The following is a 26,186-nucleotide window of genomic DNA, read 5'->3' on the forward strand; positions in this document are numbered from 1 at the left end:
TTTATTACACATTTTCATGTTGTGTAATCTGTCTTCTCGAATTAGGAAAGATATTACTAGGTAGCATGAGAAGATGTGTCATGTAAATCTTACATCTTGTTAAAACATCCCAGAAAAAAATCTGCGCCATTTTTTTTGTTTTACTATGATTTACAAATTAGCAGATGAAAGTATTTTCTTTCAGTTAATGATAAGGTTCTGTGTCTCAATTTCCTAGATTAACAATGATATACCAGTATTCTCTCATACCTGCACAGATGGTGAGACACTTTGTTTTAGGATTACAGTGACAGGCCAGTTCAGATTCAAGGAACGTTAAAATGACATCATTCTTCAGCCATCTTCTCCAGGTTTTTCCAATGAAGTGAGACATCGATAGAGCTAAAATAGTTTTGGTACATCAAAAGTAAACCTGGTATTTTATCCTATGGCATGACCATATCAACAATGGAGGAATTCATGACTTTTCCCAAGCTGCTGTTTCAAGGAACAACAAAAAAAGTTAATTCTTGAATAAGCTTGAAAGTTGGATATCCAAGTAAACACATGAATCCACTTTGTCACTAACCTCCTTGTCCTCACCTCTGCAATTTTGGAGAAATTCCACAATTTGAAGCAATACCAATGAATTTCAAATTATCAGTGAGTGGATCTGAGGTACTACAAGAATTTAAATAGGGAACAATAAACTTTCTATCAGGTTGCGTTTCTTTCAGAACTAAAATATATGAGAGGCTGTGCTTTTGTATTTCATGTCTTTCAGGAACACAAACTCATTAGTCAGGCTTCTATAGCATCTTACAGTGACAACCTAATAAAAGATACTATAGTAGGAGAAGAGAAAGAATCTCCTCCCCAAGGATATCACTGATACAAAAATAAAAGATTTGTTGAGATACAATGACATTTTAGCATCTTTCTGCAACTTTTTTTTTCTTCATCCAGAGCAAGAATAACAAAACTCAATTTCTCTTCCCTGTATCAAAAATTATCTTGCTGAATCTCACTGAGGTTGTAAACTTCACTTATGGCAGACTTACTGTTGGATGTATAGAATACTTCTGGAAGATGCATGACTTCTAGTGTGTTTGCAAGCCTGCAGACAGCTTTGACAGCATCTGCAAAAACCCGAAGAGCACCTTGGTTTATCTAGGTAACTGGTGAAAAGTTTTTAAGGAAAGGAAAGGAAAGATGAAGTGTTAGATGATTTCAGTGTTAAAAAGCAAAACAACATACTTCTGAAGCTGGGTACAAGGAAGCCAAACCACTCCATTCATGCATTGTACATACAAGAGTTTCTTTCATCAGTTCCCAGAAAAGGGCCAGTAGTTATAAGGATTTAAGTCTCAAAACAGAAGATTGTGAACACACGCACGTACACACACAGAGAAAACCCTAAAAAAAAAAAAGGATTTTCAGGATTTAGGAAGGGCTTCTACAGAAACACGTGATGTGTGTGAACATTCATGCTTCCAAATGTGATGTATTTGTGTTATGACAAATTACCATTACTAGAGGAATAAGTGTGTAACTAGATGGTAAGAATTTATCTGTTGGAAAACGTACCCTTTTTGCTTTTACAAACACCTGCTCTGCCTTAAAGATCTTCATAATTTTCACTGTTGTCCAAAGATAAAATAATAGAAAGAAGGTTTTAGTATACACTCTGTATTGTTCTGTTTTTATGAGATGTGAGACAGTTTCAGGCTATGAGGATGGTCAAGGAGGTGAATCACCTGTCCTACAAAGACAGGCTGAGGGAGTTGGGGTACAGCTTGGAGAAGGCTCTGGGGAGACCTTATAGCAGCCTTCCAGTACCTAAAGGGGGCCTACAGGAAATCTGGGGAGGGGAGATAAAAAGCTGGGAGATAAATACTGCTCTAATCCCATTCTTACTCTGACCTAATTCTAAGGTTATTTTGGAAGTCTTTCTGTGTGAGTGAAGAACATCCTATCCTAAAGGATGCAGTTTTGTCAGTATACTAAAATCCTACAACTGGTAATAATCATAATTTGCTTCTGTAAACAGGACTTTCTTCAGGATTGTACTTGAAAAATATTTTAAAATAACTTGAATCATAGTCATCATCGAATGCAGCTTTCAGAACCTTTGTTGAGTATCCCTCAGTTTGCTAGATTCCTGAAACATCCACTTCTTTAATACTTCTGATTTTCTGCATTATATTTCCAGAAGATCCTTTGTAAAATGTTCATTTAGGACCACTGTTCTTAAAAGGCAAATACTGCATATGCTCTAAGATAGCTTCAAAAATACTGTTTTAAATTTCCAAGGCTTCAGCTTGGAAAAAAGTGTTTCAGCTTTCCTTCCATACCTGAAGAAGACATTATGGAAAGAGATTTTAATAAATCCAGATTTAAGACAAAAATAATAATAATAATAAAATCCATACAATAGAATTTTCCCCAAACTCTTAGTCTTCTGTTTTGTGCAGAAGAGTTCAGTGGTTTATGGATTGTGCTTCAGAGGGCAAAAATACCAGAGGAGTAATAAACTTTTTAAACAGAAAGTGTATTTTTCAGGAAAGAATCTATCATAAAGATTTACGTACTCTATTTTTTCAGGTGAAGTTGCCATAGGATATCAATATGCATTTACCAAGCAAAACTCAAAATGAGCAGTTCTTGTAGAGAGTTGTTCATGCTGCAGGAATTTCTATTAAGTAAATATTCTGATACTGAACAGGTAAAGGCGCTGTTCCTGCTATCAGTTGCTATTACAGCACAGTAGTGCAGAAATGACAAATGTATGTATGACAGACTGCAAAAACAAACAAAAAACCCAAGCCAAACAACAATAAAAAAATACTCCAAACCAATTTATTCACAAATGATTTTTGAAAAATCTGTTATAATTGCAGTCTTCTAATGCAGTTCGATATTACTATTTGAATTAGAAGCTGACAGTGGCTATCGCGAATAGTTGTTAATATGGCATTTAATAGCTCTGCACAGAGCTTTTGTGCTATAATCAAAAACTTAGACTAGTTTAATAAATATTTTAAGAGGTCTCATACAATTTCCTGTATTATTTGATTTCTTTCTAAACTTTTCTATCTGTCATTCTTCATAGATTCTTTAATTTTTTATACCTTAAATATCTGATGCATCATGATCCCTACAGAGATTGATTATTCAGGAGATGATATCTTGTGGTCAGAGGTATTCAGATGTTACCTTGTATGTTCACAGTTTTTGCATGTATTTTATCCCTTGTGTTTTTAGTAAAATATACATATATATATTTAAGTAGGGATTATTTCTTTGTGTGATGTGTCCAAATTCTTGGTAAGGTTTATGTATTTATAATGCATCTCTTCACAGTAAGTTAAAACTCCAGAATAACTATATGACAAATAAGGATGCTTTTCTGCTTAAAATTGTCTTCCCTTGAATTAAAATGAAATTGAGTCACCTGCTGTTTGTAACTTCTAGAATTTAAGTGTCTTTTTAAGTTTCTTCATTTTTTTCTGTTTTGGATGTTCAGCTATATCCTCAGCTTGATATTGCTTTCAGAATTCTGGAAATTCCTATTAGAATTTAATTGTTTTCTATGCCAATAAAAATCAAATTAGTAAATAACCTTATCGATATTATGTATAATATTTGATCAAAGGAAGATATGATTAAAGAGAGCAGAATAAATACAAGAACTTTGGTTGCTTCTTTTTCTATTGTGTGTTAACCACAAATGTTCCTCTTATGTGTTTAATAGGTTTGGAATGTATTTAAGCTTGAGTCATTTGTCTGGATTTTCATCAGATTTGAAAAATCCCACTAGTCTGTAGGATTTTACTATTTCCCTGCTCTTACATATTCTAGTGGTGTTTGTTGTTGTTGTATAGTATAATAAGTAGTATAATTTTTTGTCCATGTTATTTTTTAACAAAAGTAAATTCTAGACAATTCTAGTATAAACTTTGAATGTCATTTTAAATGCACAATGTTGAAGAAGAAAACTGATTTTATATTACAAGGATAATTCCTTAACCAATTTATATGGATCTTAAAAAATGCATTGTCTCATGAGACTGTGCCTTCAAAGTTAATATGTTAAGATTTCAGTAATATTCTTCATGCATTTTTTTTTTCCAGAAGTGACATAGATACAGCCTTTTCCAGGGACACACACAAGGAAACATCTTGTCAGCTCTTGTTCTGGCAGAACAGGCACATCGTCATGGATGCTGTAGCTGTTATCTGCTGTTCAAGAAACAAATAGACACATTCGAAATGTAGGATATGCTTAAAGAGTGTGAGATAGGATGACTGGTAACATGGCAAATTCCTGGCAAAAGCTGCTGATGGCCTGTGTTGGAGAGTTCCAGTTCAGTAGCCCTGGATTAGTGATTTGTAAAGTTTGTGTGTGTAACACTAAGATAACTTTCTAAATCACTGTGAAATCAAAATGTTGAGAGAGATATGGCTAGTGTTTCTCGTGAATTAGGATATAGGACTGATATATTAAGACTTCCAGGTATACAAGACTGATTTTTACTATTTAGATAAGCATAAATGCCAAGGTTTTCTTTCATTCAGTAAGGTGAGTTTCCAAGTATTCTAACGTTTTTGAGAGCTGATGAAATCATTATTGTGACTAAAATCAAGAAATAAGATTTAGCTAGGCAAATTTCTGAGTTAACAGCTGTAAGAATTCCTGTAATTTGACTTGTAACAGTTTTGCATAGTTTTTGCGGTATTTACATTGCATTTGCATTCTTTTCAGTACTGTCTTGGCTATCACTCTAGGATAAATTAATAGATAACCCGAAAATGGCTCTTACCTTAGGAATAATAACATTAATAGTGATAAAGACTTTCAAGGTAAAGTCTGGCTCCTGAGGACAACTATGAGCAGTCTTATTCACTGTTGGCTGATGTGCCATTAGAATGATTTATTTACACTTAAGGCAGCTAGTATTAACTTATAGCTGTCTCGATTTTTACAGTCCCCGAGATCTGTTAATTCCATAAAGCAGTTGTTCTTCTTGAATTAATCTCCCAACAGACACTTTTTTTTTTTTTTGTCTTCCCTCCTTAGCACATTGTCCTCTAGATCCTTTCCCTGGAATGTCCTCAGCCCTACACTGTTTCTGAACTCTTACAGCAGCCACTTCCTTCCACTTACATCTTGAGCTCTGCTCCATGTAGCACACTCTGCTTCCCCATCCAGAAACCCTGTCCAGGTTATTTCCAGGTTGGAGAAACTGTGCTCTAACCAGTATTATCATTTATTTTGATCTGTTCTTCCTACAGTGATGCTGCACTTTCCTGTCTAAAATGTTTTCTGTTGAGAGTTTTGAGTGAATTTTATTTGACTTTAGACTTATGAAGGGATTTAGCAGCAAGCTCTGCTGTAAACAGATTTCTGTAGATAGGAGAAATAGCCATGAAAATGACTATATCTAACCTTTTAGTAAAATATGACTATTTTTAGTCATAGTGGGCTTTCAGTATCAGCAAGCATTCTTTGAGGTGCTGCTGCTCTTCTGTATTACCTAGCATAAGAATGGAACTGGCTCTGAAAGTCTTTGTTGTTAGACTTCTGCGCAAACAAGCTTGAAAGTCTTCAACCAGAGTAAAAGGCACAACAACGATTCCAATAACTTCCCATCCTGTCTATGTATTTGGTGAAATAAGCAGACTTCTAGGTCAAAATATTCACCTCACAACCACAGCAAAAACTATCTTTGGTTTGTATTGTTTTCTAAACATTCCCCTATCAAAAATCTTGTGGTGCTTAGAACAATGTTTCTTTCATTTGCAGGCTAAATCATTAACTCATTAACCTCATATCCTTTCAAACCTTGTAGTTATCATCTCCAAGCTAAATACTTTTGTAGGGGGTGGTATTTACATATTTACTTTATGTTGCCTTTTGTTTTGCTTTCATATAAGAAGGATGTTTCCATCAGTCTAATTTTGAGTGGTAAAATAGTTGATTACGTTGACCTATTATTTACATTTCCTATATTAAGCATCACAAAGTGAACTAGCATTTGCAAAGAGAACCACTTACTTGTATCTTAGGTCTAGAGAAGAAAAACACTTGAAGACTAATAGCTGGGCAAAACTGAATTCCATGGTTATCTATGTTAAAATAGAGGAAAAGTTACTATGGACATTGCATTGGGGTTAATTATGAATATCAATTATTCTTTTTGGTTGTGTAATGATGCAATGTAATAAACTAGTTAGTTTCCAACTTCACAGCACAAAACCCCCATCTGTTCAAGTTTCTGTGTTTTGGTCTACACGCCAGTCTTGAGCATTTTGTGTTCAGAGCCTTTGGGGATTTAAGCTTTGGTATATTACCTGAATTTATTTACAACAATTTCAGAATAGTAAAGAAAAGGAAAAGCTGTTTCATATAAAATCTGAGCATTCATTCTCAACACGCCCCAGGGCTCCTTCCCATCCTCTAGTTGAATCTTTTCTTTGCTTATGTGTGTGTTCTCTTTAGAGCTTGAGAATTAGTATTGTATTAAAAATTAATCTAGGTATTATTTACATCTATTATGGGTTTTCATTACAGGGCAAGAAATTGCTGGAGCAAAAGTCTTTTTTACAACTACATTCTCAATGTAACGATGATTTTTAACTTTTCAGAATAGAGATTTAACTAAAAGTACTTATTGGGCTGCTCGTGCAAAGCTACATAGCTGTATGAATAGTTGCTATAATCGGGTCCAGGTAAAATTTCATTCGCAAAACTAGTTGTAATTTCAAAAGGCTTGGTAATCTAAAGGAAATGTTGTTTTATCCACTCAAAACATATTTAAGACAGTCCTGTAAGCTATCTTCGCAACTCATTGATTTGACTGCCCACTATTTCACAATGGTTAGTCAAATCAATTTCTATTACTAGAGAGATCATCAGCTAGAGGAGGCCTAGCTTGGCTGCTTAGATGTTTGTTCACAACTCACTAAGACAGTCTTTTTGTGTTAAAACCTTCAGTGTGTATCAAAAAATATTTTAATAAAGTCTAATGTCATTCACTGTTGAGAAAAGTAGGTAAATTAAGAGTTTACCTAAGAACTGCTTAAAATTTGGTAAAACTTTTTGAATGATTTTGGTTAAAAACAACAAATGCTTTTATTTTTCACAGAAAGTGTACATGGTGAAACTTGTAGGTAAATAATATTTTTGTTTGTTTGTTTGCTTGTTTCAAAGTGACATGTCAGGTTGTACAATATTATTATCTACTGAAGTCTTTCACATATTTACTAAATCTTGTCTGTGCTGGAAGTGGCTCATTCCTGTTATGAGGGAAAAAGAGGCAAAAACATTGCACTGCTAGAAATTCTAATGTGATGTTTGCAGCAGGAACTATTAGATTCTCAGTGTTTTTTAAGTTGTGTCTTTATTGTCTTTAGAAAATGGACTTTAGTACCTTTTTTAAACTTATGCATGTGTTTGAGATGGAAACTGACTGCTGTAAAAATCTGTGCCATGCAGCTGAATAAGATTTTGGCAGGACATCCAATAAGAGCAATGTAGCTTAACTAGTACTTCTTCTTTCACTTCACAGGATCACAGAACTGTAGGGGTTGGGAGGGACCTCAAGAGGTCATCGGGTCCAACCCCCCTGCCAAAGCAGGTTCCCTAGAGCAGGTTGCCCAGGTAGGCGTCCAGATGGGTCTTGAATATCTCCAGAGAAGGAGACTCCACAACCTTCCCGGGCAGCCTGTTCCAGTGCTCCGTCACCCACACCGTGAAGTTCTTTTGAATATTGGCATGGAACTTCCTGTGCTCCATTTCATGGCCATTGCCCCTTGTCCTGTCCCCACAAACCACTGAAAAGAGGTTGGCCAAAGCCTTCTGTCTCCCACACTTCAGGTATTTATAAACATTAATAAGATCCCCTCTCAGTCTTCTTTTCTCAAGGCTGAACAGACCCAGGTCTCTCAGCCTTTCCTCATAGGGGAAGATGCTCCAGAACAGCATTTTAATCCTGTGAGATTCTGACGCCATGTATAACTAGTTGACCTTGTCTGTTGACCAGTTAAACTCAGGAGCAGAGTCTTGCAGCCAAGCAGGAGGCTGGGATGCTCTGCCTTCTGTGAGGATCTGCCCTTTCTCATTTATGTATTGTGTCACTGGATCAGTATGCTTTCTACACCTTAACAATTTATCTGCAGCATGAAGTCTCAGATGCTGAATGGGCCTCCAGTTATATTGTCTAGAATTTTAGAATAACAGTAGGTTAATCATTTGCCCCACAGGGAACATTATTTTAGAGGTTTCTTTGTGTTCAGCAAAATGCTAACACCTTCAAATCTTCCTAAGCGTTAGGTACTCCAGGTTAAACCTGATGCCAAAATGAGATTGAATGTATAATTACTGTCACACTCCACTATTCTATGACACCTAAGAAAACTTAAAAGTTAAATATATGGAATATAAGTAGTGTATACTTGTGAAATCAGTCCTGCTAGTATCACAAATCTGCATTTGGTCTTCAGATTCTAGCAGTGTATTTGATTTGGTTAAAAGAAGGTGCAAAGACTCTACTTAACTATTACCTACAAGAGAAAAATAAGGTACATATGCAAAATATGAAGCTGAGGTTTTTCCCAATTAAAAAGTTAATTTTATGAATTAAGTAATTTTCATATCTGTTTCAGATGATACAATCAATATGATGAGTTTGCATGGTTTACTAATATCTCTTCCTGTGAGCATTTACTCAGTTCTGTTGTGGCAGCTATGACAAAGCTTGTTGCTCATAGGATGATGGATTACTGGTATCCCACCTGTACTGATGGTGTTCCTTCAGCCCCTAAATACACAGAATGATAAACAAAAACCCATTAGTGAATATTACAACCATGAATGTAGAATCACTCTTCAGAGTGGGTTTTAAAGTAGACCACTTGCACCTTCAAATGTTTTTTAGCTTTTTAAAGCATAAGGAGTGAAGAAGTTTTTTTTTTTTTTTTTCTGCAGTTCTCTCTGTTCTTGCACCAATAAAAATTGCTGATGGGCAGTCTTATTTGAGGCCATTCATTCTTAGTTGTCTTAGTTGTATAAAATCCTTTCAACAAGATTTCCATCATCATCATTTTTTATTTTTTTTTTCATACAGAAGTAACTTTTGTGTACTCTTTTACTAATTATAAAGACTGCTTTGGATTTGCCTGGACTTACTAGGTCAACAGTCTTTGAATTGGTGAATTTTATGGTCTGCTGAAAAAAGTTTAACATGGAAATTAAATACAAGAATGACGATTCAAAATGCTAAGGCTATCGTACAAAGTAAAAACACACCTGTGTGAGCCAAGGACAGAATACTAGCCACTTTGGATTTCCTGACTTTTGTCAGTTTGTATTTAATTCTTCTTATTTAAATGCTTCTTTCTCATGCATTTTTGTAATTCATTTGGAGAAATACATTGGTCTGCTTCTAAGCTACTCTTTGCCGACACCAGTTAACCATGTGTTTCTTTGTCTTCTAGTGAAACTCAAGATTCTTATGTTTATGTTGACTTACTTTTTGTGGCTTGTAGTATAATTAGGAGAGCCTGGCCTGTTTTTTATGCTTTGTACATATTAAGTTTCATTGCCCAGTATGTGGGAATGTAGACAGTACTTACCAGCTCATTAACCTCCTTAAACTGACTGCAGAATGGATTATTTCCTGTCACCACCACAGGTCAGTGGGTGGATTACACTCCAGTGGACTCTTTCTAGAATATTTGAAAAATGTTAAACTAACACAGCATTGACTGACTGGCATGATTCTGCTAATTTGCATATTTTGGGGGTGAAAGTATCCAGATTAGACACTAGGTTAATGTTGTCATTGTTCTGAAGTCAGGAAAGGCAGTTGTGGACTAAGAAAACCTCACTAGTTGATCCAGTTCCTCTGCAAAATGTAAATGTTTTTTACAAATATAGCACATTTTCAGGACCCTGTTTATGAAGACTAGTGTATGTTTGGACAAAGATGAAGTACGTACGACTATGTAGTCTCACCAATGTACCTGGCAACAAATAAGTATTTGTCTTGGACCTATTCTTAAGAAGCAACAAAGTCAGGAAAGATGGCCTTTGCATCTCTCAGTGTCAAAATTAGTACCCTACCTTCCACAAAAGTCACGTATATCTAAGAGAAGAAATTCACAGACCTTATTTATTTAACTCTGGACTCTGACAGGGTTGACACCATTGTTCTCTAATATTTAGACCAGTGATGTTACACTTGTCCAGTCAGGGAATTTTGGAAAGGTAGGTGATTTTGTTATTCAGCTGATCATTTTCACTGAAGAATAATGCATCATGAGAAAGAGCTTAAACTAGAAGACTCCCTGGTTAAATTAACCACAGCTGGATCTTCAGAGAGCTCTCTTTTTGTTCTGAGTAATCACCATGTAACTAACTACCTCTGTGTTGTCTTCGGTTATGTTAGCAGCAGATTCAGCTGGGTTGTTCCAGCCTGTAGCCTCAAGGCTTCTGAAGTCTGTAAAGATTCTTGCCAGAGTAAGTCTTAGCCAGTCAGGGCTGTTATGAGAATTGATTCTATATTGCACACTGCATAAATGAGATAATGTGTAAAATCTATGTGATATTTAATAACCTTGTTGCAAATAATAAGACTTCTGCTATCCAGGATTCTTACTTGAAAGGATATCTTTTATTTGTTTGTGCCACTGAAAACCATAGTACAGAGTGCAAACTTGAACCTAACTTCTAAAGGTGCTTTTCACAGTGTTTTTGGGAAAGAAACTTACTTTTTTACTGGGTGTTATTTGCAGGAGTAAACACTTTATTTTGTGGAAATATTTATATCAAATATAAATAGCTTTTCCAAAGGTAAGTGCTTGTTTTAATTGCACTGGTGACTAAGCTGCTCTTCTCTTAAGTGTTTGTAGCTTCACATTGTGTTAGAAATCTAGGTCCCAGTTCATGAGAGCACTAATACATCCATGCTATTGCTGTGGGTATCATACCTTAATTAAAGTTAATTGGCCTGATAAATAGGTACTGAATGTAATAATTTCAGGTTGCATGATGTTCTGTGATATTGGTGTGTCGTCAGAATTCTAGACAGGGATTCTAAAGAACATATAATTAGATACCTATTTTTTTCCTTGCTTTGACATGTCTTCAGTATGACGTTACATACAACATGTTATAATGCTTGTATTTATATTTTAATTATGTTCTGAATTCCAAATGTTGCATGCAGGAATTTCTGTTTTTCCAATGTATTAATACAACTGCTGAATTTAACCATTATCTGTCTCATACTGTCCATGTATTATTATTTAAATTTTATTTCTCTCTGAATAATAAAATAATATAAAATAAAATAATATTAAAATAATAATAAAATAATATAAATGATAATAAAGTAATATTAGAACTAGTTATCCACTCCCCCCTCCCTTCCCCCTTTGATTTGCTAGCAAATTAAGGGCTGGATGGTTATGCCTTTTATTAATTCCTTAATTATATTTTATGTATCAGTGTTGTTTGAAAATTCTTAGTCCTTTGTTTGTTACTTTGTGACTCATATGCTATATGATATTACGGTTCACCTTATTTTATTTTTTGTCTGTTTTCTTTAATCCAGGGTTGGGAAGAAACTGTGGATTCTGCTATTTCTTCCTTACTAAGAACTTGTTTGTCCAAGAGCTCTAAGGAGCAGGCACTGACTCTTGGTGGCCAGTTGAGCATGCCCAAAGATACCAGCAGACTTAAGAAGAATATCAGCCTGTTCTGTGATAGACTGGCCAAAGGTGGTCGCCTTTCCTTAAGTACAGAGTCAGCCACTCAGCAAGTTACTGTTGTGCCAGGTAAGACATGAACTTTATGTTCATAATTGAAAGCATATATTTGCATATAAAAATTAAAAATGAGGTTGTGTTTGGAGCTTGTTTTTTCACTGGTTGTAGAAACCAGACACTGCTTGTGCTGTTAACGAATAGAATGTGTTAGTTAATATAATGTTAAATCAAAGTTGTAGCTCAGTTTGATCATTTGTTACTCATCCTAGAGCATACAAATAGTTATGGAGCAAATGTACCCCGTATGGTCATCTAAATACTCTAATAACTTAATTATTAATCACTTCTAATACCCTAAAAGCTCACTTATTTTTTGCACTTTCCAATTATATTTATGTCGTGCATTTCTAACATACATGATGGAAAAGTGAGGGGTGAGAAGTTCCACTTCCTTGATAAATCCGAATTTATTGATTGAGAAATTACTGTAGTTGTATTACCAACTCCATGACATGCATATGACTAATCGTAATGCAGTGATAATGCCAAATACAAAAATCTGCAACCTTAGTGCAAGTTGGGTAGATGATGCATGAAATTAATGATCAAACTAATTTAAACAGGTCTTGAAAGACGTTTATCATCTAGAAAAGTAACTTACTAAGATGCTGCACAATTCAGTGCTGCACAGTGATTGAAATGAAAATCATGGAATCAAAACTTTTTAAAGAAATGTTATTCATGCCTTTTTCTATATTCATACTTGACAGTGGGAGCAAAACTACACCTCTCTAGAAAATTCTGAAGGTTAGCATCTTTGTTCTGCTGCAAGATATTTTCTTCCTGCCTTTTTTCTCTAGTTGGTCAGAAGCGATCTTAATAAACATCACATATTCCTGCTGACTTGGCTACACTGTATTTTTACAGCTACCAGCTGTTTAGGTAGGAAGCTCATTCAGCTTCATAGTGCTCTAATCAACATCATCTCTGTATGGTCTTAGGCCTCGATTACCTTCTTTACCTAGAGCAGTCTTCACAAATGTAGGGAAAAGTATATATTGTATGTATACTTCATGCTTAAAATTGAATTTAGTATTTTGTCTTCATGGGTGTTGTTTTTGATCAAGATTGGAATTGTTAGGGCAGTATCTTGATTTCCTATATTTTGTTTTATTGCCTTACAAAGAATAATTTAATTCCTCTTTAACGCAATCTGAATGGCTTGTGCAATGTTTCAGCAATTCATTTAGATGTCCTTGTTATTACTATGTGCAATCCTTTTTTGCATGTGGTAATCCAAATGCTTTGGTAAAATGGCCAGAGACTGTGCAATGCCAGAAACTATTCTATTTAATTAATTTCTCATTAGTGTTACGCTGTGCCCATATCTGGAAGTGGACTGATAATCACATGAAGTGAAGAAGTGAGCCAGAATAAATATCAAATTAGTTTTACATATTTTTTCAGTATTTCTTTGAAAGGTTGAAGTATACATTAAGTGGATTTCATTTGTTGAACTTATAAAATGTTATATAAGCATCGTTTCCATTGTTTCTCCTTCTAAGAATTTTGAAAAGGTTTAAATAGCTGCCACTCATCTTTTTCCGTCTAAACTAAGGATGAAGTGATTTAATATGGAAATTTACTTCTGCCTGTTCAATTTACTAGTCTTACTGAGATCAGGGGACTGTTCGTTTTGGTCACAACTCATTACTCTTTTAGGAAAAGAGTAAATTTTCTAAAGATTGTATACAAATGAGAAGAAACCTTACTCTTGATGAAAGACCTTGAGAAAGCAGTCTGATCATGCCCTCCCCATTACATGTACAGCAATTAAAATTAAAAAATGCTGAACTCATTCCTTTCTATTACAGGAGGCCAAAATAACAAGAAGTCACAAGTGACAAGTACTAGAATAATTTTTCCCATTGTGGTACAAGTAGACAATTATACTACCTCTCAAATAAAAATAGTATAAGGAAGAAGCTCCTTCCAAGCAAAATACAAGAAATTTGACTGTGGGTTGTTAACCATGTATTGATGATATATGGGATCAGGATTAACATTTCACATGATTAATAGTGAAAAACTAAGTACCTGTAAGTGGCTGGTTGAGACCTCGTATAGCAGTGTCTCACCCAACATAAACTGTTTTACCTATACATAAAATGCCCTTTGGTCATGATTTATGTTAAAAGGAATTAAAATCTGTAATCCAAATATAGATTCCAAAACAAATCATTTTACTTTCAAAATTGCTGACTCTAGTATGTAGCCATTTTGAATATCAAATCACCTAATAAAGAATCAAAATTATGTCCTAATTAGGCTAACACTTGAGAAGGTCAAAAGAAGGTATCAATTAGAGAAATTATTATAAAACCAAATTTAACTTTTTCACTGAGTGTTCAGCATGGAGCCCAGAGAAGAGGTTCTATATATTTATGTATTTACTTTTTAACTATGGAGACTATATGGATTTTGGAAAAACTTGGAAGAGCTAAGGTCAAAGTTATGTTATACTTAAAAATAAAGAATTTCACCGTAATTTTTAAGACAGTCTCATTAGAAATTCTTCTGGCATGTGCTTATAGTAGCAGAGTATTTGAGTAATTAATTTCTAGCAGAATGTGTTGTATGCTCTGAAGCAATGTGGATGCTTGATTGCCTTTGGACAGAGACTGAAGAAAACGTTTGTTTTTTTTTAATTTTTATTTGGGGAGAGGACAGGATAAGATGTTTCTGAGGCTTTTAAAACATGCTTTTTGTCTTGTGTCACCTGTTGTAGTTTTCTATGGCTTTCTCTACATTAGCAACTAGTGTGGTCTGAGCAGATTTACAGAGGGCAATAACTGAAGCTGGCAACAGGACTTGTATGCGTTCAGAGGGGATTTCTCTGAACTATCTCTGTTCCTGTCCAATTTACTGATCCTCCAGTAACAGAGTGCTTTGGGTGCATTCCTGGCATTCATCTTTTAGATTCACCTAAAAGAAGTGAGTTTGTGTACCCAAGCTTCAGACCAGGCTAGACCAAAAGATAGTCCCATTATTGTTCAGTAATGTACCTGTCATTAGTTTTAAGGATGTTGTTCAATGTCATTTTTTCTTAAGCCCGTTCTTTTTCTTAATGTTGGAAACTCCTTTTTCTATTGCAACATATTTTTTTTCTTTTAGTGTTTTAAACGTGCCTAGGACCCTTCAAACATTGCAGCACTGTAACAGTAAACTGGATTTTTAAAGGTTATACGTAGTATGTTCAAGATGATGTGCCCTGAAATCTAGGGGAAATGTGTGAAAGCCATGTCAAAAAACTGATGCCTACCTTTAAGTGTGCAACTAGTTGAAAGATGCATTCAGAAAGTAGTTACCAATATTTGTAGTCAATTCAGAAATATATGCTAGAGGTATGACATGGTCACTGCTGTGTCTGGTTTTCTTCATCATTTTCATTAATGACTTCAGTGATGGAACAGTGAGCATAATTCATATGTTAAATTTGTGGTTTGCAACAAGCTAAAAGTAGTTTCAAGCACATTGAAAGAGCAATGATTCAGAATGATCTTGATGAATTATACGAAAGATCTGAAATCGGTAAGATGAAATTTAGTGGAGACAAGTGCAAAGACTAGCAAATAAAAGTCAGACAAATGAATTCAAAATTGAGAAACAATTCTTTAAGCACTGCTGGAATAGGAGAGAATCTGGGGGTCATAGTGGACCAGATGCTGCGTGGAAGTCAGTAACATGATCCTATTAAATCAAATTCCAACTTCGGAATGTAGTGATATAACTTTAATGAAGAGAGTTAATTATTTCTTTCTGTTCTTCGTGAGGACAATTCAATTGAAATGATTTGTTAACACAATTTAAGAAAAGCTTAGGTTAATAGAATTCAGAGAAGAACATAAAATATAATTAATTGAAACAATTTGATTTTTATTTCTTCTGAGGGTAGTAAGAAAGAGAAGGTTGAGAAGGGATATGATCGTTTTCCAGTATGTAAAATGTTCTTATAAACTATTAAAAGTTGATCATAATCATTGGCTAAATGGGACCATAAGTAACTGCAGGCCACATCAGGCTATGTCACGCACTGTGTTGCCTTTGGCAATGAGAAGTCTGGATGAGGGGAAGGGCAAGCGGCTTGAGGAACGGTGCCAACCCCCTGTGTGGGTCAAAGCCAGGGAAGTGCTGAGGAAAGGTGATGTAGACCAACCAGGTTGTCATGTACTGAGTTTAATGGGTGTGAGAATTTATAGCATAAATCCTGATAACCCGTACTGAATTAATTCTGTAGCTTTTAGAGGTCTCTTATATTTTCTGTGTATTTTGCAGGGTCATTTTGAAAACCTTAAATTGTGTCAGCTGTGGGTATTTGGAGAGTTCTTTACGTCTTGGTCTGATTGGAGCTGTATTTGAAATATTGCCTCACCCATATTTTGGGTGTCTCACAGCTACTCTTTGGTTAGAACGTGACCCTGTTTTTCCTATGGTTGTGTATCAGTTCATTGTTTTGTTTAAGCAAGGATTTTTATTTTTAAGTTGGAAATTTATTTTTATTTAAACAATCCTTTTTCTTCTCCCTCTCTTTTTTTTTTAACTGGAGTTCAATAGGTTTTTCTCTGTTTTGGATTGCTTATGGGGTCTTTGCATTGTGCTTTAGTGGGATTTACTTATTTAGATTAGTATAACTAGAACACTAGAGGAATTATTATTTAACCTGAAAATCAGTTACTGAGTACCAAAACACATGGAATGCAGAAGATGATAATTTTCTCAGATCGACTAAAATTTCAGAACCGAAATGATAAGGAAATCCAGGAATATTTTGCATCCAGTAAACAGGATTTACAAATAGTTTCCTGACAGTGTAATACTCCAGATAAAGGTAGAGCTTGAAGGCACATTATCTGCCCATCTCATTCTTTTTTCTGTGTTATGATGGGGTAAATGTTTCTGGAGTATCCTTGACAGAAGTTTATTTGAACTCTGTTTTCAAAATGGAATAATTTTCCATTTGTCCACATCTCTCTTATATATGCTGCTATACTCTCCTCCACCTCAATCTCCAGATCCTTTTCCTACACATTCATTGCCTAAACAGATGTTTCCAATTCCCTATTTATATATATGATATTGCTTTCCTAAGTGTGGTGATATATACTTGACTTCACGTTTCATCTTCATAGCATTTTTTTTTAATTTATCAATCGGATTATAATTTTATTCTGCAAAGATCTTATAAGTCTTCCGTTTGGTGTTACCTGCTTTGTGTAATCATGAATTTATCATTCAGATTATGAATGGGTAAATGCAAACTTTAAATACACTTTTTAATCATTGTATGTATACATATGCACCCAGAATGTATTTCAAGTCATTCTTTGGAAGACAAAAGTTTCTTTTTTCCCTTCTGTAAGCTTATAAAAAAGACCTAGTTTCAAAATCCTGTAGCGATACTCATGAGTGATATTGACTCATTTTGGAACTGTGTTCTTAACTGGAAAATGGGGATGCAACAATATGTGTCATGTTCCTTAAGGAACCCTCTGTTGATGTACTAATAGACTTGAGGAGGATATCAAGCCTAATTGGAAAAACATGCATTTGAGTTCCTAGAAGAGCAACGTTAATATTTTTTATATATATTAAAAACATGAATATTGATGTAAAACTCTTAGTACACAGAGTTGTACTGTAAAGAAAGACTAACTTTTTTTTCAATTCTAAAAAAATAGGATTTTGTTATTGAAAATTCATCTCTTATAGTGTTAATTAGAAATTCCTTCATTGGTGTTGTCAGGGGAAAGGAAAAAGCAGTATTACTTGGGTATTCTCAAACTTTATGGTGTGGACTAACAGAGGATGCCTTGTGAAATGTAGTGCCTGTTGTTTGTACTCACAGAGGTTCCCAGCTCCTGGCTGTAACACTGTTACCTCAGTGTCAACTGCATTATTATTATTATTATTATTATTATTATTAGCCCAGGGAAGTTAGTATCAGTAAGTTTAAAAAATATTGAAAAATAATTTAGCAGCCTGAAGAGGGCAGGGAAGATGGCCCAGAGGACTAGTCCATTCTTTTGAACTACCAGCAGATACACACTAAATCAGCAGAGGCTGATCACAGTTGGAAAACTTTTCCCGTAACTTAATTATTGTGAGCCTGAGATCATAGTGCATTGACAGCTTTGTATAACACTCTGTGTTGGGTGCAGAGTAGTGTATAAAAAGTGTGGAGTTATTAATTCTCATGGATGTGACACAAATCCAGTGTTGTTTATCTCTACAGAAGACCACAGTCCATTATGAAATGTGATTCTTACTTAAAATGTTTTCGATATGTTTTCTGTAGCAATAACATACAAAACTACTTTTTTTTTTGTAACCCTTAAAAATAATGCTTTTTATGTGATTTGTCCTAAATTAGTTTAAATGTATCCTAATTTTTTTTTAACAATACTCATTAAATCTGTGTAAAGAAAAGTGAAAGTAAAGTTTTATTCAGAGTTTGTTCTGTGCTGCAAATACTGCAAGGGTTTTGTACACCTGAAGATTGGTCAGTGATGACTGATGGAACTAGTAGTCCACTGAGGTCAGTGGAAACTTTGTCATTGAACAGATTAAATTCAGCACTTTACTCATAATTTTGATAGTACTCTCTGCCTGTTTCCACTATTTCATGAGACAGACTAACCAAAGTTAGTTAACCCTGGGAGTGACCTAGAAGACATTTTTATCTATCTGAGATCTCGGGAGTCTAATCTTTAATAGAAGTGCCTATTTCTCATTGAAATTCATTTTGAGGACTTCTTTCCCTTAAATGTACCCAGAGATTTTGCAGGCACACTTATAAATCACTACATGCCTATCCATTCCTATTATTTATTTGATCAAGCCCTTAATCATGAAATTGACATTAACTCACTTCAACTGTTGCAATGAAAACTCTAACTCATCTTTTCTACCTTCCTTAAAATCATATAGGTTGCTCAATTAAATAACTTGAAAGGCTGATTACCCCAGGAAGTGGGTGATTTATTAAGAGTGAAAAATAAAAATAAAAAATTACAGATGAGATTATCTTAAAAAAAAAAATGAATTTTTCATTTAAACAGTGAGAGTACATTTCTTATGTTTCCTGGGTATATTACCTTTTTTTTTTTGATTTAAATAAATATTTGAACTATAGTGGTAAATCACTAAAATATCACATTCATTAGTCTTCATTCTCTGAAGTTCTCAAACCTCTCATAGGCATGCTTATCTGATCCAAAAATAAATGTATGTCTGCATTTTAATTATAACAATAACAATTAATGTATACCTGCATTTTAACAATTAGATACTTTTGCTCTTTTGCCCATAGAACCTGGGGTTCCCATACCCAGGCAAAGTTTTCTCTGTGGGAGGAAGCTGTGTATTGGAACAGTTCTACAAGTGTTTGCTTCTCTCCTTGCCAAAGATCATCTACTTGTGTTGAAACTAAACCAGAACGGTCATCACCATATTAGTTTTTCAAACTTCCCTTCCCTTACTTTCATTACCTTAATAAAAGCTAACATAAACATTTGGTAAAAAGTGTACTTTTTATCTACTCTCTATTGTTTTTCCTTCTAGTAAGGTTCCCTTTTACCAGTATAGCTCTGTTTTGTTCAGGCTTCTCCATTTTTCCTATCATTTCCATTTATTCTCTCTGTATTACACTTGTTTCCTTCTCTTTACTTTGCCCATTGATATGCACAGTTCTTTCACTGTGATAGTTAAGGCAAGTAACCGTACTAACTCGTGTGGCTTGTAATAAATGTCTCTGACTGTGAGAGGTAGCAATAAAATAATAGGAAGACCATTTTCCTGGTCAGCTGTCAATCTGGGTGTCCCAAAGTAGTCACTGTAGAGAAAACCCTGAGGTACTAAAGTCGATCTGTCAAGCAATGAGATTCTGGGAAGGTTTAACAAAGGTGTAACTGAGACTAAATTAATAAACAGCATGGTCATTGTGTGCTTCTGTATTCAATTTGTGCAGCTCTGTGTGGTTGAACTGTTGAGCCCATAACTTTCTGCTTGCCATCTAATTGCAGATAATAATCACATAAGAATGATAAAAAGAACAAAGAAGTTGCCGTAAGTCTTATAGCACCTAGCACTGCTGTGCACCTCTCCTGTGTTTTCTCATGCCAGCTAATAATGAGACATGATATGGTATAACATACAGCCTAATAGAGTGGTGCAACTTAAGCATGACTTCTAGTTCTTCACATTTAAAATATTCTCACAGATATTTATCAGCTGTTCATGATGAACAATTCTATCTTAATTTAAAAGCCTAGAAATAAGCAAATAGTAATGTATCAGACATTTTAAACAAAATTTTTTTGGGATCTATTTTTGAAACTTAAATATGTCTCTTGCCCCATAAAGCTGATTTAGTGAAAAGGAAAGGGAGTAGCAAATCATTAGGGAGAATTTTGGGAGTGCTTACACCAACAAGATTTTCCGGTTGCTCAAGAAAAGCTTAAGAGCAGCTTGGCGGAGCCAGAAACACTGATTGTTTGGCTCTCTGATGTGGATCATTACTCCCTGTAATATATTTCCATTGTAACTTTACTCTTTAAAACTTTTATTTCCATTGTTTTAGTAGCTTTGGTATTTTAATTCTGTGAAATGGAAAATTGAACTATACAGAAGTGATGTACCCAAGGTCCCACCACGAGCCAATAACACCTGTATGAATAGAATTCAAGTATAATGCCTTACAGTCTTGTGCTGTAGTTCCCACCTACCGTGGGTTTTAGATGTTTTATTTTTAAGACAGGTTACAGATTACTAGATACTGATGAACCGGCTTGCTTTACAGCTTATTCTTATATCATTCTATATGATTCAGGTGAACATATTTTGAAAATAGAAAACTGAACATCAGACAAGGGAAAAGAATGAGGAAGAATGTCTGAAGTGGTCTCTAATGTTCATGAATTTAGTCAAATTTAATCATGCTGCTGGACTTGGATTGTAGCTTCCTTAAAGTTGTTAATTTTCAAGAATTGAAAAAAAAATGGTAAATCATTGGAATTATTTTTTAAAAATTATTTATCTTAGAACGTGAAAAGAAGCAAAATAAGATGGAAGGGTATCAAGACACGTTTTTGTATGCAGGGTTATGAAAAGGTTTTTATTATGTAGTTGAGAAAATCTCCCCTCCTCAATTGATATTACAGCTGGCAAAAACCACAGAGTGGAGTGCAAAGGTTAAGAAGGCTAAAGCAATAACATTTTAAAAAAATGAATAATTTAAAGAGGAAAATGTCATGCATAATGAATAAAAAGAAATCCCGCTTGAGATTTGGGATTCATTCATTTGTTATACTATGAAATTTAGTTGGCAATGTTGCAATTCCAGCTTGCCTCATCTAAGTAGAGTTCGGATCAACGCATTAGTGCCTTGGTGCATATAGTCCTTTTGCTGACTCTTCGCCTTGAAATCCATTAGATTTTAGTACATCCTACTTAACTCTAAGTGGTCACAAAAGATTCATAATTTTGAGGTAAGCTTTTGGTGAAAATAATTGTGAGTTGAAAGAATTTTCTCTAATGATCATGTTTGTCATTGTGCTTTATATTCTGTATTCTTTGTCCTTGAGAGACCATAAGCAGAAATAAACTTCTAAAATCTGCACTAAGTAGTTAATTGCTCAAAGCTACGGAAAAGTGGTGTGTGGCTAAAGTAGGAAGAGTACAGCCTCTGGACTTCCATTTCAAATGATTCAAAAGTAGAAAGTAAAACAAACACACAAAAAAAATCTAGACAGTTATTTGAAAAGGCTGTAACGTGATGTAATCTATTATTAAATAAAGCCAAACGTTAATAATATAACACAATCCTTTTATTTAATGTGTACTACTAATGAGGAGGAGTCTGTCTTGTATGTCCAGTCATACTATGGATTTCCGCCTAACAGGTTTCCATTGGTTCCTTTAGGTTTTGGTTTCCTGTGATGTTCTGAGAATCTGTATGACAGAATGCCTTATTATTTGCACAGGAGCTGTGGGTATTTGAAGAGCATGATTATCTCTGCCATTTAAATGATATTACTTCTCCTTTTTGGTTCCTATCTAGACCACCATAAAATTATAGTAATTCTCAGTTTTTGGCAAGTACAAATGTGACAAAGCAGATTCTTCCACAAAAAGGTACTGGGGAGGAGATATAACAGGGGGGTGAGGCAGAGCAAATATCTCTCAAGTCACCCCTCATCTCTTAAAATGCTGAAAAAAGTTTCTTTGGGAACCTGTACTGGTATTTTGCTTGTTTGTCGTGTGTGTGCAACAATTCTCTTAAGTTGACTAAATATTTCATTTTGTGTCATATATAACTCAAGCCACAATATGTCAAGGTTAATTGCTTATTCAGTTTCTTCTGATTGGAAGTGACATCCTTTAGTTAGCAAAGATGCAACTATTTACATGTCAAGTGATGCTGTAGCTGTTATCTGAGGCACCACAGCTCATTCATTTTGCATTTGCTACTTGTTTTCTGACACATTTAGGTTGAGTAAACCTGATTCTTCTCCTATGCTGTCATGAATTAGATAAATATTAACTGAAATTGGTAGTATTACATAAGTCTAAGCTGTTCAGAGCAAGTGTGCCCGGAATGAGATAGTTTGTTATTTGCATGTTTTTTTGTGCTTGTTATCACTGAACTTGGCCTACAGTTATGAAAGGAAACTCTTACTCCATATTTTGCTTGGTCCTGAATTTAACAAATCACTTGAGCTATGATGGTATTAATGTTTTTCCTCAATATTCAGGTGTTTTTAAAATGAAGTTTTAACTTCATTTGTTTGTGCGTATGATTGATTTCATTGATTTTTATCATGCAGGGCGTGTAACATGTACAAGGCTGTGGAAGTCTGTGGTGAATTAGTAGTGCAAAATTATATATACATCACTAACATCCATTATAATGTATTTGCAATTCTACAATACTATGAAGGAGTCTAACAAATCTAAACCTAGTGAAAATTACATATTTTGTACATGCAGAACTGATTTTTCAATTACTTCAGACTTTTTTAGGTCCTAATCCAAATCCTGATGAAATCTATGGGAGTTTTTCCATAGACTTCAGTAAGCTTTGGCTCAGACCCCCAGTTTTCATTTTTTTCAAATAGATTTGCCAAAAATCTGCAGAGAGCCAGGCACTTGGAAAGTTTTCACTTGCAAAGTACAGCTGGTTTTGAGTTGCACACAGAAAAGTTCCCAATGCTTTTTTGAAACATAAAAAACAGTTTTAAGGTCTTATAACTTTAGTAGGTAGAAGATTGGCCTTAACATTTAAAGCAGAAATTGCCTTGAGTCTTAGTGAAAGGTTGACAATTTCCATACTGGAAGGATTATTTTCAAGATGTATAAATACAGGATAACAAAGCTTAAGATGATGATCTTATTGTAAGTTCAGCTACAGCTTTCTGAGGTGACTCAGGGTGGTTTTCACTGCCTCTGGTGGTTGGATCAGTGCATTTGGCAGTAGATGTGGTTGAACAGGCTAGGTTTTAGAGAGCAGGGGCACAGCTTGTGCCTCTGCAAGCATAGCTCATACCCTTTCCTATAGACCTAAAACAAAAATCAACCTAAAATGAAAACAGTGGCATGTTAAGTTAATGTCTTGTGTCGTGGATGACACTCAGTGAAGTACAGAATCTCTCTCAATTTCCCTTTTAATTTTTGAGTGATCACCTCCAGCACAGATAGGGTGCAGACCTGGCTGCTGTAAAGCTCTTCAGACATTGTGAATTGCACCCCAAGGCCTTGATGGTTTTTTCTCAAGGAGAAAAGAGGTGACCTCTTCCTGAATCCAAATGCGCAACGGTGTTACAAAGTTGTGCATCATTAGTATTGAACTTGGACATCTTTTTCTTAATTTTTAAAGAAGTGTCTTTGAAGACCGATTAAGTTTATGACTGTATCATTTTGCTTTGTGAGCAGTCAACTGGTAGTCTGCTCATGAGATTGGTATGGATGGTTCGGCCAGTGTTCATGGGGTAAGCCAAGGTTCATAAATTCATGTTTCCCTTGCCCCTGTGTTTATTCAGATTCACCCAGCTCTAACACTTTCATCTGGTATTTCAGCTGGAAAATGTAATAAAATCAAACATAAGGTGCTTCATAATACTGGCAAATGTGAAAATTCTTTAAAATAGTTCTCTTTCTCAAATTGTATCACTGGCTGAACCACAAACAGCAGTGGTAAGGGGGTAAGCAAAAATGAAAAACTGCTTAAACTTAAATTGCAAAGATTGTTTTGATTCAGTTACACTTTGAAACAAAGATTTAGCTCACCCTCAGCTATTTAAAATGATGATAAAACACTAATAAAAGTAATGCCTAGTTAAGAAAATAATGCACAGTTAGTTTCTTGTAGGGCTATATAAACCTCCAAAAAAATGGTCTAAAAAAATAAATTTAAAACAATAAAAAAAATGCAGGCTTGATGAGTTTCATGTGATTAATGTAGTAAGATGCATTTTTGTTGCGTGTCTACCATGTGTTGTAAGTACAAATACCACAGCAGAGTGCATTGCCAGTGTCTCTGTCTTTTGATGAAAAATGTACTTTATTAATTTTGACCTTCACCGAAGTCTGACTATTTTTACACTTGAAGAAAACTAGTTAACTGTAAATTACAGATATCACTGAAAGTGGTATTACCTCAAAGTTGGGATATGATTAGGGGGATGTTCCACTGTATTAATTGAGTTTCCATTTTAATGACATACTGCCTTCTGTGTAACAATAAGCAGCTGTGTCACACTGTGCATTTCAGAGAACATTTATTCAACCCTTAAATTTACCATTAAAGATCAAAGAGAGGATCTTATGTATATGGATGATGAAGGATGCCTCAATTCAAATGGATGGCTGAACAGAAATAGTGGAACTAGAGGGTAATAAATATTGTGAACAACCTTTCTTTAATGCAAGTTATGTGGTGCTGAACTATATTGAATTTTATAGCTATACTGAGAAATATTTTATTATTATCTTAAAACTGCATCAGAGTACTGATAAGCATGTGTCTCTTCTAGCGCTTTAAAAATAAACTTTTCAGTCAAAAAGGATTTTTTTTTTTTTCTAGTGAAAAAAATTGCTGGTGACATTCTTAAAAGCAGCTTAGAAATAAATGGATTCTTGAATTACATATAGGAACTTGTGGAGAACGTTTCAGAGTAAAGTCTGGCTAAATGATCAGGGTGTTCCTTCTGATCTTAAAATCTATTTAAATACGTATGAATTAGTCTCTTTGTTTTTTTATCTTCTCTAAAATGCAGAGGATTTGTCATAACGAAAGTATCCATTAGGGGTATTAGGTGGCTGTTCAAGGATACTTAAATGGAGTTACGAGATTATCATATGAATCAGGTGATTGATAAAGCAGGCAATAACGTGACAGTTAGGAGTTGAGCAGGAAATTAAAGTTAATGGAGTAAATTGTTAGATATGCTGGATCTGATTACTTTTTACTCTAAGCAGCTGAGAAGAAGGAAATTCTATGGAGTAATATAAGGTGGAGTCTAACCACAATCTTATGATAAAGTAACTAGATGTTCAAATCTAGCAAAGGGTACATTATGTGTTATAGATAGAAGGATCACAGGAACATAGGAAAATCCATTGGACTTTGATCTAAAAGTCCTTCTCAAAGCAAGACAGGTTCTTATGGTGCCTGTGGCAATAAACAACTGACATTTTCCTACAAAGGCACTATATTGACCAAATTAAATACTTTGCAATACAATCCAAGTCAGAGGAGTGCAAATTAATGAGTTCCGATTGATTATTTCATATAATTAGTTATTGAGGGAAAAGTGCTTGTTCTACAATCTTCTTAAAACAAATTTCCCTAATATTTTAGAATAAAAAATACAGGTATCTTTCTGCCAAAAAGAACCTTAGTTTTAGGTCGTCTTTGCAGCACATTAAAAGCAGAGTTGTATTCTAGTGTAGTGTAAAATTGATTCTCATGTGGCTAACTTGATTCTCTCTGGCTATTGAATTGCATATACATGAGATTATTTTGTTTAGTGTAGTTACAGTGTGTATTACAAGCTCTGTGTAGAAATGTAAGAGGTGTTTAGTTATACTGTTCATGGTTAGGCTATTCTTAATGCAAGTTCCTGCTATGTAGAATATATTCCATCAGGTATGTGCTTTGTAGGAAAGAAGGAAGCTTTCTGCAACATGACTATGCCAGAACAATAAAATACTGCAGTTCTTGGATTGAACTTTTCATTTCTTAATGCAGGCTGGCCACTTCAGCAGGTATGAACATCAGTGATTGGTTATGAATGGTAAGGGAGCAATAATTATCCATTTGCAGATTAGCAGTAAGGTTATATACAGGAGAGCTTTGGTCCATCTGACTCTTTGCTAAG

General features: G+C 34.7%; 1 protein-coding gene across 14 annotated transcripts in view; it reads left to right on the forward strand.

Moving 5' to 3' along the window:
* Nucleotides 1-26,186, forward strand: part of BBS9 (Bardet-Biedl syndrome 9) — a 289,323-nt gene that overhangs the window by 169,978 nt on the left and 93,159 nt on the right. For all 14 annotated transcript variants that reach the window (XR_013947654.1, XR_013947655.1, XM_080582937.1 and 11 more), the window contains one exon: nt 11,598-11,820. Coding sequence is in view for 12 of the 14 variants with exons in the window: in XM_080582937.1 (XP_080439063.1) it covers nt 11,598-11,820 (223 nt within the window). In the remaining 2 variants the exon portion in view is untranslated. The remainder of the gene's footprint in view (nt 1-11,597; nt 11,821-26,186) is intronic.

This window comes from Anser brachyrhynchus (assembly GCF_964034855.1).
Source record: "Anser brachyrhynchus genome assembly, chromosome: 2".
NCBI lineage: Eukaryota > Metazoa > Chordata > Aves > Anseriformes > Anatidae > Anser > Anser brachyrhynchus.